This window comes from Phoca vitulina, unplaced genomic scaffold, assembly GCF_004348235.1.
Source record: "Phoca vitulina isolate PV1807 unplaced genomic scaffold, GSC_HSeal_1.0 scaffold15, whole genome shotgun sequence".
Lineage (NCBI taxonomy): Eukaryota > Metazoa > Chordata > Mammalia > Carnivora > Phocidae > Phoca > Phoca vitulina.
In genome coordinates this window covers 5,223,536-5,241,789 of record NW_022589718.1, presented here as the reverse complement: position 1 = coordinate 5,241,789, position 18,254 = coordinate 5,223,536, and the positions used below count along the sequence as shown (strand labels likewise).

Below are 18,254 nucleotides of genomic sequence, written 5' to 3'. Positions count from 1 at the left end.
ATGTACTTTTTATCATTCCTATAAACTACATATTGATTAATTAGATAAATCCAAAACCAGTCTGGGGGTTGTTACCATGGTGAGAGAACAATCAGACATTTCATAGGGATTTGTCTTTATTATCAGTCCCTGCTTTTGGTCTTCCCTCAGCCAAAGCTTGAGGAGTGTCCATCAGAAATTGTCCAGGTCTTCATCACTGTTAATTCTAGAAAACAATGTTTCATTGCCAAGGACTTATTTTTAGATCACGCCCTGTGTGTGTATGTGTGTGTGTGTGTGTGTTTAAAGCAAATAAAGCAGGTGATAAGAATTATTGAATATAAGTGGTTAGTATAAGTGTTTTCCTGATGCCATCCTGAAGACTAATTTTGATTGCAATTTTTATAATAGAAATTTGTAAATGTAAAAGATAAATATCTGAGTTAAGCAAGAATACTGTAAAAATATCAGTATAAAATTAAAATATAAATGTAAAAATAAATTATTTTTTTTATACCAGCAACAGTTTGAAGATTAGATTTCAGAAAGGTAGCTACCAATCATAATATTCTAAAAGTTTTTTTTTAAAAGTGAAGAATTGAAAAAAATTAAAGTTAAGAATTACTTCCTTGAATATGGCGGCTTTATTAAATGTCTTGAAATCAAGATAGTTAAAGTCCTCCAACTTTGTTCTTTGTCAATACTATGTTGTCTGTATAAACTTTACATTCTCATATAGATTTTAAAATCAACTTTCCTGTTTACACACAGACACACACATACAGACACAGAGGCTTACTTAGATTTTGATAGTGATGGTGTGTAATTTATGAATGAATTAGGGGAAATTTGTTATAACAACATTGGATCTTCCAGTGTTCACTAACATGGTTTATCTCTCCATTTACTGATGTCTTTAAAAAATTCTTTGTAGAGCTTTCACATCTTCTGCTAAATTTATTCATAGCTATTTTTTATGTCTTGATGCTGTGGTAACTGGTATTGATTGTTTAAATTCATCTTCCAGTTTTTCACTGCTAGTGTATACATATGTAGTCTCTTTTTTTATATTTTTGTACACAAACCGTGATGAATTTATATATGAGATCTATTATTTTTCCAGCTTTAATGAGATATAATTGACATATAACATTGTTTAAGATGTACAGCATAATGATTTGATATATGTGTATGTTGTGAAGTGTTTTCACAGTTAGGTTAGTGAACACATCCATCATCTCACACAGTTGCCATTTGTGTGTGTGTGTGTTTGTGTGTGATAAGAACCTTTAAGATCACTCTCTTAGCAACTTTCAAATATACAATACAGTATTGTTAACTATAGTTATTATGCTGTACATTGCATCCTCAGAAACTAGCAGCTTATACTCTTTAACCATTTTCATTCATTCCCACCCCTAGCAACCAACAATCTGTTCTCTGTTTCTCAGAGTTTGGTTGTGTTAGACTCCACATATAAGTGAGATCATATAGTATTTGTCCTTTTCTGTCTGACTTATTTGACTTAGTGTAATGCCCTCAAGATTCATCCATGTTGTCACAAATGAGAGGATTTCCTTCTTTTTTATGACTGAATAATATATATTATTCAGTCATAAATATATATATATACATATATATTTATATATATATGTGTATATATATATATATATATATATATATATATATATATATATATACAATTTCTTTATCCATTCATCTGTCAGTGGACACTTAGGTTATTATCATATCTTGGCTATTGTGAGTAGGGCTGCAATGAACATGGGGTACAAATGTCTCCTGAGACAGAGGTTTTATTTTTTCCAGATATATATACCCAGAAGTGGAATTGATGATTCATATGATAGCTCTATTTTTAATTTTTTTAGGAATCTCCATACTGTTTTCCATAGTGGTGGTACCAATTTACATACTTATCAGCAGTGTACAAGGGTTCCATTTTCTCCACCAGCATTTATTATCTCTTGTCTCTTTGATAATAGTCATTCTAATAGGTGTGAGGTAATATCACTTGTGGTTTTGACTTGTAATTCCCTGATGATTAGTGATGCTGAGCGTGTATCTCTCCATATACCTGTTGTCCATTTGGATATCCTCTTTGGAGAAATCTCTATTCAGGTCCTTTGACCATTTCTCTCTTTTTTTAAGGTTTTATTTATTTATTTATTTGAGAGAGAGAGAGAGGGGTGGGGAGGAACAGAGGGAGAGGACCAAGCAGACTCCACACTGAGCACAGAGCCCAACATGGAGCTTGATCTCACAACCCTGAGATCATGACCTGAGCTGAAATCAAGAGTTCGATGCCCAACTGACTGAGCCTCCCAGGCACTCTCCCCTTTGATCATTTCTTAATCAGTTGTGAGTTCCTAATATATTAAGAATTCTTACTTGGGTTTTGGTAGTGAGTTGTATGAGCTTCTAATGTATTTTGGATATTAACCCCTTATTAGTTCTATAGTTTGAAAATATTTTTCCCTAATCTCTAAGTTGCCTTTTCATTTTATTGATTGATTCTTTTGTTGTACAGAACCTTTTATATTAATGAAGCTTTTGTTGTTTGTGGTTTTGGTGTCATATCCATAAAATCATTACTAAGACCACTGTCAAGGAGATTTTTTTCACTATGTTTTCTTCTAAGTTTTATGATTTCACTTCTTACATTTAAGTATTTAGTTCATTTTGAGTTAATTTTTGTAAGTGCTGTGAGATACAGGTCCAGGTTCATTATTTGCTTATTTCCAATACTATGTTAAATAAAAGTAGTAGGAATGGGATCCTTGTCTTGTTTGTGCTCTTAGAAGAAAAGCTTTCAGTCTTTCACCTTTGAGTATGATAACTGTGGGCTTGTCAAATATGGCCTTTATTATGTTAAGGTATGTTTCCTCTGTACCCACTTTGTTGGAGATTTTAATCATAAATGGATGTTGAATTTTGTCTATTTTCTATTCATTGTCCCTAGTTTCTTGTTTCTTTTTTAAATCTTCCCCACTTTTTTTTTTTTTGCCTTCTGTGGTTTTAATTGTATATCTCATAGGATTCCATTTCCTCTCCTCTCTTAGCACATCAATTATATTTTTAAAAGAGCTCCTTAAGCAGTTGTCCTAGAGTTCATAGTATACATTTACAACTAATTTGGTTGTAGTCTAGTTTGAATTAACTAGACTAAACTAACTGAACTAAAGTAGAACTAATCTAGTTTATTTTCATCGGGTATTGGAAGACATACAGACATGGTAATAACTGTCATGCAGGAAGAAGTTTAACATACAGTTCCCTAGAAACAGAAGGCATGCCATGCAGGGGCCATATGAGGGGCCATACGAGGGTTGTTCAGGCAGTGTAGGGAACATGGGGGAAATGTGGACAAGAGCCTCTGTTGTTTCTTTAGGGAGGAATGGGTAAGGCAAAGTAAGCAGTCTTAGGATTGGCTAGTTTGAATAATTTCAGCAGGCTTTCTTGCATAGAGGCTGTACCTAGTTTTCTGGTACCTGTCTCTGATGTGATTTTGGCAGGTGGAGAGTGGCTTAGAGTATGTGAGCCTGATAAAGGGGTGGTATGGCTTATGGGCCCTAGGTTGACTGGTTTGCATTTGAAAGGCACACTTGTGGGTAAGTTGTTTACTATCTTAATTGGGTAACTCTGAGAGGGGCAGTCTAGCATTGGAAAGGCCCCAGATATCAAAGCCTCACAATACAGAAAATCAAAGGCATTGTTAATACAATTAGCCCATTAATACAATTTGATTCATATTACCAAATTTTAGGGGTAATAAAAGAGGAGACTTTTACAGAGTAGGGCATAAGTTGTGCTAAAGAGCATAGAAAATATTTTATTATGAGAGTAAAAGGGAGAAACATAGGTAGAAGTATAAGGAATCCTTGTAGGATTTAGTAGCATAACTAAATTAAAGTACCTCATATATACTGAGTCTTTGTATACATGAAGGCAAGACACATCATGGATCATGGATACCATCTCTGAACTGTTCTTTACTTGCCACCTGCTTACAGTGCTGTAGCCTGGGTCATCAGGAACCTATCACTTTTTTTAAGACTTATTTTTTAAAAAGAGTTTTAGGTTCACCACAAAACTGAGGGGAAGGTACACAGATTACCCAGATACTACCTGCCCCCACACATGCACAGCCTCCCCCATTATCCACATCCCTCACCAGAATGGTATATGTTTTACTAAGAATGAACCTACATTGACCCATCAAAATCACCCAAAGTCCATTGTTTACCTTAGGGCTCAATCTTGGTGTTGTACATGAGTTTGGACAAAAGATGATAGGCATCTATCATCATGGTAGTATTATATGAAGTGTTTTCAATGCTCTAAAAATCCTCTGTGTTCTGCCTATTAATTTCTCGCCTCCCTGCCTGCAACTACAGACCTTTTTACTGTCTGCACAATTTTGTTTTTTCTGGAATCTCATGTAGTTGGAATCATAACAGTATGTAGCTTTGCCCTTTTCACTTAGTAATATGCACTCAAGCTTTCTCCATTTCTTTTCATGACTTCATAGCTCATTTCTTTTTAGTGCTGAATAATATTCCATTGTCTGAAATATGCCACAGTTTATTTATCTGTTCACCTATTGAAGGACATTGTGGTTGCTTGCGAGTTTTGGGAATTATGAATGAAGATTCTGTAAACATTTGTGTAGAAATTGGAAATGATCCAAAGGAGAACAGTAATACCTACTGAGGGTTATTAATTTTCTGTTGCTATGTAACAAAGTATACCAAAACTTAGCAGATGAAAACAATACAGTTCTGTAGGTCAAGAATCTAAGTGGGTGAAGTCAAGGTGTCAAGTAAGGCTGTCGTTATCTCAGGGTTCAACATGGAGAGATTTTGCTTCCAGACTTAGTAATTTGGCTGTGGCAGACCTCATAAAATCTGTTTCCAAACTCGTGCATGTGGACCTCTCTTCAGGCTTACTTCATGACATCATAGCTGGCTTCACCTAGAGAGATTGAGTGAGACATAGAATCCAAGAAGTCAGTCTTTTATTTTTTCTTTTATTTTTTTTCTTCTACCACATCCCACAGGAATCCAAGAAGTCAGTCTTTTTATAATCTATCTTAGAAATGATGGCCATCTGTTTTGCTACATTTAGTTAATTAGAAGCAAGTCAATAAGTTCATCCTATACACAACGGAGTAGGAATACACAAGAACATGGATGCCAGGAGGCAGATATCATTGGGACCCATGTTAGGCTGCCTACTACAAATAGAATGTAAAATTGACTATTAAAATAAAAGATTAAAGTCATTTTGTTTAAAATAACTCAAAGAAGCAATACAATATGATGTTTGAGACTCTATTAGATTAGCTAAGGTAGCTGGTATTGTCATTAAGTATTAGTATTTTGAAATTAAACTATTGTGTTCACTCATCCATGTTTAATAAGTCTATGATCCCTATGCTCATATAATTCTACTACAGTTGCATTTACATAGGCATCTTGGATGCATTGATTTTAAAAATGAATTTTATGTACTAATAATATTATTTAGCATAGTATACACTAATTTTTTATTATAGTAAATTTATCATAGTATACTATAGGATTCTTAGCTAATTCTTTTCTTTTTCCTTATATTTAGTATCCAGAGGGTTTATCCTTGGAGTCATACACTGTCAGTATCGTGCAGTTGCTTGGCTTTAATCTGGGATTGAGTTATGATGATCCTGACACTTGCCATTGTTCAGGAGATGTTTGCACAATGTCACCTAAAGCAGTGTAAGATAATTTTCTTTATTGTACATATTCCTTTAAAAAGTTTTGTTTTGTTTTTTTTTTGGTTAGGAACTTTTATACTTCTATTAACCAAACAGAAGTAATTAACAATTATAGAACTCTATACCCAACAACTACAGAATACATTCTTTTCAAGTACAATGGAACATGCACCAAAATAGGCCCAACCCTCTCCCAGGTCTCTCCGTGCCTGGTGGAACTCTCTTCCTCATTCTTACATTCTGGAGTCTGGCTTCTATTTTTCTTCCCTTGCCATTTTGAAAGCACCCTCTAGGGGAAAAACCATATGAACTGTGTAATTTCAGTGACTTTGCATAAAGCTAAAGGCTTTGATATTTGCATTTAAAACTGGCATTGTACAATATAAGAATGAATAGTATAATACATATTAATAATTAATAATTTTTTTATTTAGAAAGACATTAAATTGTAAATAAATAACACCATGACCCATTGAGAAAGAGACTGCTGAAGAAAGGAAAAAACATCTTATTTTAGTGCCATTAGTAATACAATTTCCCTGCTTTATAAATAGGGGGCCCTACATTTCCATTTTGCTTGGGTTCCCCCAAATTATGTGGTCAGTCCTGGTTATCCACACCAAGACTTGGTATGCTCAGTATGTTCAATCTGGATCATTTTAGTTGGTATGTAGTGTAACTTTATATTGGTTTTAATCTGCATTTCCCTCTAAGCTAATGATATTGAATGGTGTTGAATGTATTTTCATGCTTAATAGCTTTGTATATATTCTTTGAAGAAGATCCTATTAAAAAATTTTGTCCATTTTAAAAAATGAAAAAAGAGATTTTCACAGTTTTACTGAGTTGTAAGAATTGTTTATATATTCTGGCTATGAGTTCTTTACCAGATATATGATTTTCAAATATTTCTTCCTTATAGTGCCTTTTTTAAGAAAATGTTTTAATTTTGATGAAGTATAATTTATCAATTTTTTTATATGTCTTTATTAATTTGGGTTTTCTTTAATTTTTCTCAGCAATGTATTGTTTTTTACAGTTTACATTTCTTGTACTTGTTTTGTTAGATTTATCCTTAAATATATATTTTTTTACTATTATGAATAGCATTGTTTTCTTAATTTCATTTTCAGATTTTTCATTGCTAGTTCATTTTATGTACTGCCAATCCAGTGGAAGTCTTTTCTGGTAGGCAGGTTACTATTACTGGGTCCCCTGTCAGTATTAGTCTGGCCTAATACCTAATCAATACTGGGGTTTCCTCTTAGAAGGATATGAGGTACAGCTAGAACAGTATAGGTTCACTTACAACCTTTCTGCTGTTTTCCTGTGATCCAACTGTGTAATTTCTGGCCAGGGGTTTCAGGCTTTAAATAATTTGTAAGTATTTAGTTTCTACACAACTTTATCATCTGCCAAGAATTTAAAAATCACATTCTCTGTTCAAGCTGTTGATGCTGGGATCCATATTTAGTTTTATAAGCTTTTTCTTGTTTTAGATTTGTTTTGAGTTTTGGCTCATGAATTTTGTATGTTGATAAGAAGTGTAAGAGTGGAGTGTTAATAAATTTCAGTTTAGTTCTGTAATGTCAAGAATTTAAAAATTAAGGGGCACCTGGGTGGCTCAGTTGGTTAAGCATCTGACTCTTGATTTGGGCTCAGGTCATGATCTCAGGATCGTGAGATTGACCCTGGTCCTATTCCACATTGGGTGTGGAGCCTGCTTAAGGTTCTCTCTCTCTGGGGGAAGGTGTTAGGGTGTGTGTGTGGGGGAGGAGTTAAGATGGCAGAGGAGTAGAGGGACCCTGAGATTGTCCTGTCCCTCAAACACAGCTAGCTAGTTATCAAATCATTCTGAACACCCAAGAAATCAATCGGAGTTCTGAGAGAAAACAATCTGTAAGTCTATAAGTAGAAAAGTGACCACCTTTTGGAAGGTAGGAGGTGTGTAAGTTCACTTGGGGGTAGATATAGCTGTGGATCCAGCAGTGGGGAAGGAGCCCAATTATGGCTGCTATTGCAAGGTATTGGAAGATGCAGAGCACAAAATCTGAACCTTTGGAAGTTTGCTACTATCTGGAATGTACCTGGCTTAAAGGTACTCAGGTTGCGAAGATGGGTGGAATCCCAGGAATGACAGTGTGGTCTGAGGAACCCCTGGGTCACAGGAAGAATGGGTGGTGCCAAGGTGATGTGCTGTTTCCAGGCATGGGACCCAGGAAGCCAGAGGAGAGCAGTTGGTCTTCGTGCTGGCTTTCTGCTATAAACTGAACTTCCTTATGGTCGTGTAACCGCTTTCCTGGATGGCCGGCAAGCATGGTGAGACCCTCCCCAAGAGAAACAGTGCAGGTCCACACCACAGGAGTCCCTGAAATTTGGAGTTTTGAAACTCAGTTGCATGCCTAAGATAAAACAGCTCAGACATGGGCAGGGTGAACAGAGTTCAGATGGAAACAGAGGACACAAGTAGGGTGACTTATTGCTCTTCTGTGAGGATTCACTGAAGAGTAGGGGGTGCGAATGTTCAGCTCAGAGCCTAGAGAGCAGGGCACAGCAATTTTCATCCTGACCATCAGTGCTGAAAGCCTTCAGGGAACAAAACAGCACCACCTAGTGAAGGCCATGACGACACACACCTACCCCTGCAGCCCCCTTGTGCCCTAGGGACACATTCCCACAGAAACAAGTCAGCCTGAGAATCAGCACAGCAGGCCTCTCCCCCAGAAGACCAGCACAAATAACTAGCTGGCACCAAGATTACTAATCACAGAGTGCTGAAAGCTTTAGCTCTAGGGGAAATAGGATATAGCTTCCTTTTTACTTTTATTCTTTTATTATTATTATTATTATTTTCATTTATTATATTTTACAATTCCTTTTAAAATCTTTTATTTTTTAATTTTTATTTTTACATATATATGTGTGTATATATATATATAATTTTTTTGTTTATTTTTATTTTATTTTATTTTATTTTTTTTATTTTGGGACATAGATTGTTTAACAAGCAGACCAAAACACACCCAGTATTTAGTATTTTTTGGGTTTCTTGTTTTTTTTCCCCCCGTTTTTCTTTGTTTTACTTTGTTGTTGTTATTTGTTTTTTCTTTTTTCTTTTCTTTTTTTTTTTTTCTGGACAAAATGATGAGATGGAGGAATTCACCCCAAAAGAAAGAACATGAGATAGAACTCATGGCCAGGGATTTAATCAATATAGATATAAGATATTTGAACTAGAATTTAAAACAACAATTATAAGGATACTAGCTGAGCTTGAAAAAAGCATAGAAGACACTAGAGAATCCCTTACTATAGAGATAAAATAACTAAAATCTAGACAGGCCAAAATTAAAAATGCTATAAACCAAGATGCAAACCCAAGTGGAGGCCATAAACACAAGGATGTATGAAACAGAAGAGTGAATCAGTGATGTAGAAGATAAAATTATGGAAAATAATGAAGCTGAAAAGAAGAGGGAGAGAAAACTATTAGATCATGAAGGCAGACTTAGGGAACTCAGCAATTCCATAAAGTGAAATGATATCCATATCATAGGAGTACCAAAAGAAGAAAAGGGACAGAAGGTTTATTTGAACAAATTATAGCTGAGAACTTCCCTAATCTGGGGAAGGAAACAGGCATTCAAGTCTAAGAGGCACAGAGAACTCCTCACAAAATCAACAAAAACAGGTCAATACCCATGACATATCATAGTGAAACTTGTAAAACCCAAAAGACTCCATCCAAAAATTGCTAGAACTCATACAGGAATTCAGCAAAGTGGCAGGATATAAAATCAATGCACAGAAATTACTTGTATTTCAATACATTAAGAATGAGTCAGAAGAATGAGAAATCAAGGAATTGATCCCATTTACAATTGCACTGAAAACTATAAGATACCTAGGAATAAACCAAACCAAAGAGGTAAAGGATCTGTACTCTGAAAACTATAAAACGCTTATGAAAGAAATTGAGGAAGACACAAAAAAATGGAAAAAGATTCCATGCTCATGGACTGGAAGAACAAATATTGTTAAAATGTCTATACTACCCAAAACAATCTACACATTCAATGCAATCCCTATCAAAATAAAACCAGCATTTTTCACAGAGCTGGAACAAACAATCCTAAAATTTGTATACAACCAGAAAAGACCCTGAACAGCCAAAGTAATGTTGAAAAAGAAATGCACAGCTGGAGGCATGACAATTCCAGACTTCAAGCTGTATTACAAAGCTGTAATCATCAAGACAGTATGGTACTGGCAGAAAAACAGACACATAGATCAATAGAACAGAATAGAGAGCCCAGAAATGGACCCTCAACTCTATGGTCAACTAATCTTCAACAAAGCAGGAAAAAAATATCCAATGGAAAAAAGACAGTCTCTTCAATAAATGGTGCTTGGAAAATTGGACAGCCAAATGCAGAAGTATGATACTGGCACAAAATAGACACATAGGTCAATGGAAGAGAATAGAGAACCCAGAAATAGACCCTCAACTCTATGGGCAACTAGTCTTCGACAAAGCAGGAAAAAATATCCAATGGAAAGAAGACAGTCTCTTCAACAAATGGTGTTGGGAAAATTGGATAGCCACATGCAGAAGTGAAACTGGACCATTTTCTTACACAATACACAAAAATAGACTCAAAATGGATGAAAAACCTAAATGTGAGACAGGAATCCATCAAGATCCTAGAGGAGAACACAGGCAGCAACCTCTTTGACCTTGGCTGCAGCAACTTTTTGATAGACACGTCTCCAAAGGCAAGGGAAACAAAAGCAAGATTGAACTATTGGTACTTCATCAAGATAAAAAGCTTTTGCACGTCAAAGGAAACAGTTGACAAAACTAAAAGACAACCTACCAAATGGAAGAAGATATTTGCAAATGTCTTATAAGATAAAGGGCTAGTATCCAAAGTCTATAAGGAACTTATCAAACAACACCCCAAGAACAAAAAATCCAGTCAAGAAATGGGCAGAAGATATGAACAGGCATTTCTCCAAAGAAGACATAGAAATGGCCAACAGACACGTGAAGAAGTGCTCAACATGACTCGACATCAGGGAAATACAAATCAAAACCACAACAAGATACCGCTTCAAACCTGTCAGAATGGCTAAAATTAACAACTGAGGAAACAACAAATGTTGGTAAGGATAAGGGAAAGGGGAACCCTCTTACACTGTTGGTGGGAATGCAAACTGGTGCAGCCACTCTGGAAGGCAGTATGGAGGTTTCTCAAAACCCTAAAAATAGAACTACCCTACTACCCAGCAATTGCACTACTAAGTATTTATCAAAAGGATATAAAAATAGTGATTTGAAGGGGCACATGGACCCCGATGTTTATAGCAGCAATGTCCACAATAGCCAAAATATGGAAAGAGCCTAGATGTCCATCAATAGATGAATGGATAAAGAAGTTGTTGTATATATATGGTGGAATATTACTCAGCCATCAAAAAGAATGAAATCTTGCCATTTGTGAAGACATGGATGGAACTAGAGGGTATTAGGCTAAGCAAAATATGTCAGTCAGAGAAAGACAAATATCATATGATTTCACTCAGATGTGGAATTTAAGAAACAAAACAGATGAACAGGGGAAGGAAAGGAAAAATAAAATAACATAAAAAAGAGAGGGGCAAACCATAAGAGACTCGTATCTGTAGAGAACAAACTGAAGGTTGCTGTAGGGGCGTTGGGTGGGAGGATGGGGTAACTGGGTGATGGACATTAAGGAGGGCACTTGATGTTATATGCACTGGGTGTTATATGCAACTGATGAATTACTAAATTCTAACCCTGAAACAACACACTACATGTTAAGTAACTTGAATTTAAATTTAAAAAATCATATTAAAAAATGACTCTCTCTCTCCTCCCTCTGCCCCTCCCCTGCTTTCTTTCTCTTAGAAAAAAAAGGATTTAAAAATTAAAAAATGGATTGGTTAAAAAATACATGAAAGCGTAATTCATAGTTCATGAAAGTATGTTTATAGCAGCAATGTCCAACATTTTTGTATATTGACTTTTTGTGGTACAAACGTGCTAAACTCATTAGAATTTTCAGATTTGATTTGTTGATTCCTTAAGAATTTCTATAAACAAAATTTTGTCATCCATGAAGAACAATTTTATTTTTTCCTTTTCATCTATTTGTATGTAATTCCTTTTTCTTGCTAACTGAATTTGAAATATTTCAGTCCAACTGTGGTGAGAGTGTTCTTTACCTTGTTCTCAATCTTAAGGGAAAAGCATTCAGTTTTTCATGATAAGTATGATGTTAACTATAGTTTTTTTCTTTAATAAAGATCTTCTCTTCCAAAGTAGTAACTTTTATTCCCTTCTATATTATGTTGGTTTTTCCCATCATTTTACCATTCCACTTGTTTCATATATTTTTTTTCCTGATGTTCATGGTTTTTTGCTCCTAACAGGCACTTGGTCTACTTTTTACTACATACGTGTTGCCTAGGAGAATGCTCAGTAAATATGTTGCAAACAGTGACCAAATCAGCTCAGTATATTTTCTCATTATTTCATTTTATCCTTTGATTACTGATTCTATTTCTTTGCTCGTTATGGGTCTGTTCAGGTTTTCAATTTCTTCCTGTTTCAGTTTTGGTAGTTTATATATTTCTAGGAATGTATCCATTTCTTCCATACTGCCTAATTTGTATTTCTTCAGTGTCAAACAACAGGTTTTTATTTCAAATGTTCAATTATGTTGAGCAAAAGCTCTAAAATGTACTATTAAAATTAATACAAAGATGTTTATATTGTCATTAAAAGAATTTTATTATATTAAAAAAATAAGTTAATACTGAGGATTAAAATGTAAAATTCGATTGTTTGTCATTGGGAAAGTAAATAAAATGAACACAGTTCTTATGTTTAAAGATTTAATAAAGTTCATAAGATAGATAAATAATAGGTCTTGTTTAAAACAGGATGAAATGCAATAAAAAGATTTTGGATTATTTTTATTACAAGAATTTTCTTGGTGAAATTTAAAAAGTGTGGTAAAACATTAGTATGTTTTGCAATGCAATGAATATTTTTAAAATGTGCTTATTTTTTTCCATAATGCTTTTTAAACCTCTTTTCAAAACACCATACATTAGTGGAAATGCAGAGATATACGCAATAATTTTTGTCATATCCATATTTTTAAATATTTTAGGCAGTCTGGGGGTGTAAAGGAGTTTAGCACCTGTAGTTTGGATGACTTTAAATACTTAGCTTCACATTCTGGCTTTGAATGTCTTCAGAACATCCTTCCTGAAATGCCAGTTTATAAACAAGGACAGAGGAGGGTATGTGGCAATGGACAATTGGAACAAGGTGAACAGTGTGATTGTGGCTCTGTAGAGGTTAGTAGAAATTTTTTCAATTTTAAAAAATTTCCTATATATATGTGTATATAGGTAAAAAATGTGTATATATGTGTTTAATAGGTAAAAAAGAAGATGAAGACCTTGTCTTTTAGAAAAATAAATTTGAAAAAGACCTACTTTGGGGAAGATGGAAGCCTTTAAGTTTCCTAATTTTGCTATTTTTTTTGAAGTGGACGGCAAAAGCCTTTTAGATAACTTTTACCTTCATAGATTGCCTTCTGACATTCTTTAGTGTATCTGTCAATTCCAAATTCATAATTAGTTACCACAAAGGTTGTCTAAGGTGTTGAAGAAATATACCTTTAACAACAAGCAGTAACAAAAACAGACAAAAACAGACAGGAAAATCTAAAGGCAATAGACTGTTACCAGTGGAATAGCAAAATGCATTGTTTGCTATATAAAGTGAAAAGTTTTCTATTGACAGGTGATGCCAATTAAAAGTATTTTTTAAAAAATCTATCACCTGTAGAAAATATAAAAATGTACAACTAAGATCAAACTGAAAGATGAAAGATGATAAAGAGGTATTGACAATAAAGTAGTCATATGAAAACTCTGAGATAGCAATTATAAAATATGAAATATTATTTAAAATATAGTAATATATATTATATATTATTAAAATAAATAACATATAAAGATATACATTATATATTGAGGTATACATATAGATATATATATATCTGTAGATGTATATATATATACATGTATATACATATATATATACATATAGATGTATATATGTATTATAAATGTGTGTGTGTGTGTGTGTGTGTATATATTTATATATTTAATGGCACTGGAACACACTTAAAAGAAGAAAGAAACCAGAGGAGAGTTTACTCTTGAAAAATTGCAGCTGGAATTAGTAAGGATTGTGAGTTTATGTCTTTCTAGCCTAAGAGTGCTCCTCTACCTCCACAGCTGTGGCAGAATTAAATAGCTGTGGAAAATTGCAGCTCTACTGATTCAGTGTGTGAGAGAACAGATTTCAGAGATGAGAGCCACTGGAAATTTAAAGGGAAAACCCTGAAAGTGAGAGAACTGTGAAAGTGGTAAAACCTAAAATCTGATGATTAATTTTACACATACTTGGCTGACTGCTAAAATATGCATGGCCCAGAAATACCCCATGGGGCAAAAAATGTAGGGTGAGACCCTTAAAAAACACAGGGGAACCAGGAGAGCCCTGTGAGTTTGAGACTGGGACTACAATTGGAAATAAAAGAGGAATCTTAAGAAATAAGGAAATTAGAGATAGTTTGTACTCTGAAATCTAAGTGCTATCTCTACCTAAATCCTTGGCTGAATGTCACACTACATCAGGGAATCAGGCTAAAAATTCAGCAGTTGGAAGCCATATGAATTGACCAGAGATAGCTGTGGCACACTGTAGGGGAGACAAAGCTTACAGTTTGTGCCCAGGTTACTTAACTCCCTACTAGACAAAAAAAAAAAAAAAAAACCAAAAAACAAAAAAACCCAGAGGACAGCTAAATACAGGCGTTATATCATTGCATCTATAATGTTTAACTTATTAACCAAAAATTTACTAGACATTCAGAGAATTAGGAAAATGTGAACTATATTTAGGAAATTATGCAGTTAAGGGAAAATGACTCTGAAAAGTCCAAGATATTATATTTAGCAGTTAAAGACTTCACAGTAGTTATTTTGAATATATTAGGAGCATTAAAGGAAATTATGTTCAAATAATTTAAGGAAAAATTATCGTAGTGAGTGAGCAGCTAGAGAATCTCAACAGATATATGTTAAATATAAAAAAACATATAAAGTCTAGAAGTGAAAAGTACAACAAATGAAATAAAACAAAAGCAGAAGAATCAATGAACTTGACCAAAAGCAGAATAATCAATGAACTTGATTAATAGAACAATAAGAACATATAATCTATGGACCAGAGAGAAAAAGAGTTGAAGAAAAATAACAAAACCTTAGACACCTGAGAGGAAATATTAAGTACCCAATGTAGGTGTAAGGATTTCAAGATAAAGAAAAGAGAAAGTAAGTGGCAGAAAATATATCTGCAGGAATAATGCTGATTATTTTCCAAATTTGAAGGAAAACATTTACTTACAGATCCAAGATGCTCAGCATTATAACTATAAGCAGATAGACACAAAAAACTATAAGCAGATAGACACAAAAAAATCCACTTTTATACACAGATCAATAAACCCCCCCCAAAGTCCCAAGATAAAAAGAAAACTTAATTTCAGCCTAAAAAAAAGACACATTAGGTACAGGATACAATGATACAAAATATAGCTGGCTTATAACCAATAATGGAGGTCAGTTGACTTTGAAATGACAAACTAAAAGTGCTGAAAGAAAAAAAGTCAAGAATCAAGGTATCTATACTCAAAGATATTATTCCTTAAAATGGAAGAAAATAAAGTCTCAGTTAAGCAAAAGCTGAGACAATATGTCACAGTAAGCTTGCACTACAGAAAATTCTATGAATTTAAAATGTTTTAGGCTTAAGTGCTAATGCAGTAGATGATCAGTCTGATCGACAAGAGGATGAACACAGGAATTGGTAAATATGTGGGTGAATATAAATAATTATATGTATGCTTTTTCTTTTCTGCTCTTAATTTTACTAACTACATTGTATACATGCACAGATATGTAAATACATATACTTATTCATTATGCATTCATATATACATAATACATATATGTGCATATAAATATGTATTTACATGTATATATGTACACATATACACATGTATAGTTATGTTTGTGTTTATGGATGCATATGTGTATATATGCATATAAACACAGATATACATACATATGCACATATACACAATTATGTGTATATATGTGTGTATCTACATACCTACATCTATATAATAACAACAACAGCACTAAATATGGAAGGGTACAATGAGATAAGCTGTTGCAAGGTTTCTATAATTTACCTGAAGAAAATCAGTATTAACTTTAAGTAGATTATAGTATTTTAAAGATACTGTAGGGGGGTGGAGCAAGATGGCGGAGGAGTAGGAGACCTGGATTTCCTCTGGTCTCAGGAATTCAGCTGGATAGGGATCAAACCATTCTGAACACCTATGAACTCAACAGGAGATTGAAGAAAAGAATAGCAACAACTCTCTGAACAGAAAACCGAGCACTTTCTGGAAGGTAGGACATGCGGAGAAGTGAATCCGAGGCGATATTTGGGAAGATAGACGGCGAGGGGAGGGGGCCTCTGTTGGCCGCTTCTGGCAAGTGATAGAGCCACGGAGCACAAAATCGGGACTTTTAGAAGTGGGCTCCGCTGAGGGACGTCACTCCAGTGGCTAAGTGGGAGGTGGAACCCTCGCGGGACAGTGTGGTCTCAGGACCCTCGGGGTCACAGAAAGACTGGGGGTGCCTGAGTGCGGCAGAGCTCCCAGGTATCGGAGCAGGGAAGCTGGCTGCAGAGGTGGAGCCGAGGCGCGGGCTCTCAGCTCGGGGTTGCCATAAACTGTGATCCGCGGCACAGTCGGGCCACTGCTCCTCCAGCAGGGACCCAACAAGCGGCAGATCCGGGGAGACTCACCTTCTTCCCCCGGGAGGAGAGGTGCGGGAGCGCACCGCGGGGATCTGCTGGGTTTGGAGACTCCACCCGGGGTTGGGTGCCAGAGATAGAAACGCGCGGTCACAGGCCGGGTGAGCACGGAGTGCGGCCGGAGACCGGGGAGATGGGAGTGACTGACGGCTTTTCTCTGGGGGCGCACTGAGGAGCGGGGCCAGAGTTCTCGGCTCCTCCGGGGCGGAGATTGGGAGGCCGCCATTTTCACTCTCGGCCTCCAAAGCTGTACGGAAAGCTTGCAGGGAACAAAAGCTCCCGAGAGCAAATCTGAGCAGATTACTTAGCCCAACCCGGCAAGGGCGGGGCAATTCCGTGTCAGGCAAAGACATTTGAGAACCACGGCAACAGGCCCCTCCCCCAGAAGATCAGCAAGAACAGCCAGCCAAGACCAAGTTTACCGATCAGTGAGAACGGCAGAACTCCAGCGCTAGGGGAATACTGCACATAGAATCCATGGCTTTTTTACCCCTGATTCTTTAGTCTTTCAAAGTTAATTTTTTTAACTGTCTTTTTCTTTTTGAATTTTTCTTTTTCCCTTTTTCAACCAACATCTTATCCATCCGTTTTTTAAAAAAACATTTTTATTTTTCATTTTTAGAGTCATATTCTATCCCTTCATAGTAGTTACCCTTATTTTTGGCATATATATATAAGTTGTTCTCTCTTTAAAATTTTGAGATACAGTTTCTTCTAACAGATCAAAATATACCCTAAATCTGTAGCGTATGGCTTTGTTCTAGTCTCCTGCCTGATCACATTTTCTCCGTTTTTCTTTTCTTTTTTTTAAATCCTCTTCTTTCTTTATTCCTTTTATAAAATTTTTTAAAATTTTCATCTTTACAGTCATATTCCATCCCTTCATCGTATCAACCCTTATTTTTGTACATACATAAGTTTTTCTTTCTTTAAAAATTTGGGAAGCACTTTCTTCTAACAGACCAAAATACACCCAAAATCTAGTGTGTGGCACTGATCTATGCAACAGGCTGATCATATTTAATCATATTCTGTTTTTTTTGTTTTGTTCTGTTTTTGTTTGTTTTTATGTTTTTCTTTTTCTTTTTTCTTTCTTTCCCCTTTCCCCTGGTTTCAGGTCTTTCTGACTTGTTTAGAGTATATATTCTGGGGACGTTGTTACCCTGTTAGCATTTTGTTATCTCATTCATCTATTCACCTCTGGACAAAATGACAAAACAGAAAAAATCACCTCAACAAAAAGAACAAGAGGTAGTACCGACTGCCAGGGACCTACTCAATACAGACATTAGTACGATGTTGGATCTAGAGTTCAGAATCATGATTTTAAAGATACTAGCTGGGCTTGAAAAAAGCTTGGAAGTTATCAGAGAAACCCTTTCTGGAGAACTAAAAGAATTAAAATCTAACCAAGTTGAAATCAAAAAGGCTATTAATGAGGTGCAATAAAAAATGGGGGCACTAACTGCTAGGATAAATGAGGCAGAAGAAAGAATCAGTGAT

The 18,254-nt window shown here is 35.2% G+C and overlaps 1 protein-coding gene across 1 annotated transcript in view; it reads left to right on the top strand.

The window, feature by feature from the left end:
- LOC116637818 (disintegrin and metalloproteinase domain-containing protein 5-like) overlaps positions 1 to 18,254 on the top strand; it is a 168,614-nt gene that overhangs the window by 49,977 nt on the left and 100,383 nt on the right. Inside the window, exons 11-12 of the mRNA XM_032413358.1 lie at positions 5,617 to 5,753; positions 12,955 to 13,144. Coding sequence (XP_032269249.1) covers positions 5,617 to 5,753; positions 12,955 to 13,144 — 327 coding nt within the window. The remainder of the gene's footprint in view (positions 1 to 5,616; positions 5,754 to 12,954; positions 13,145 to 18,254) is intronic.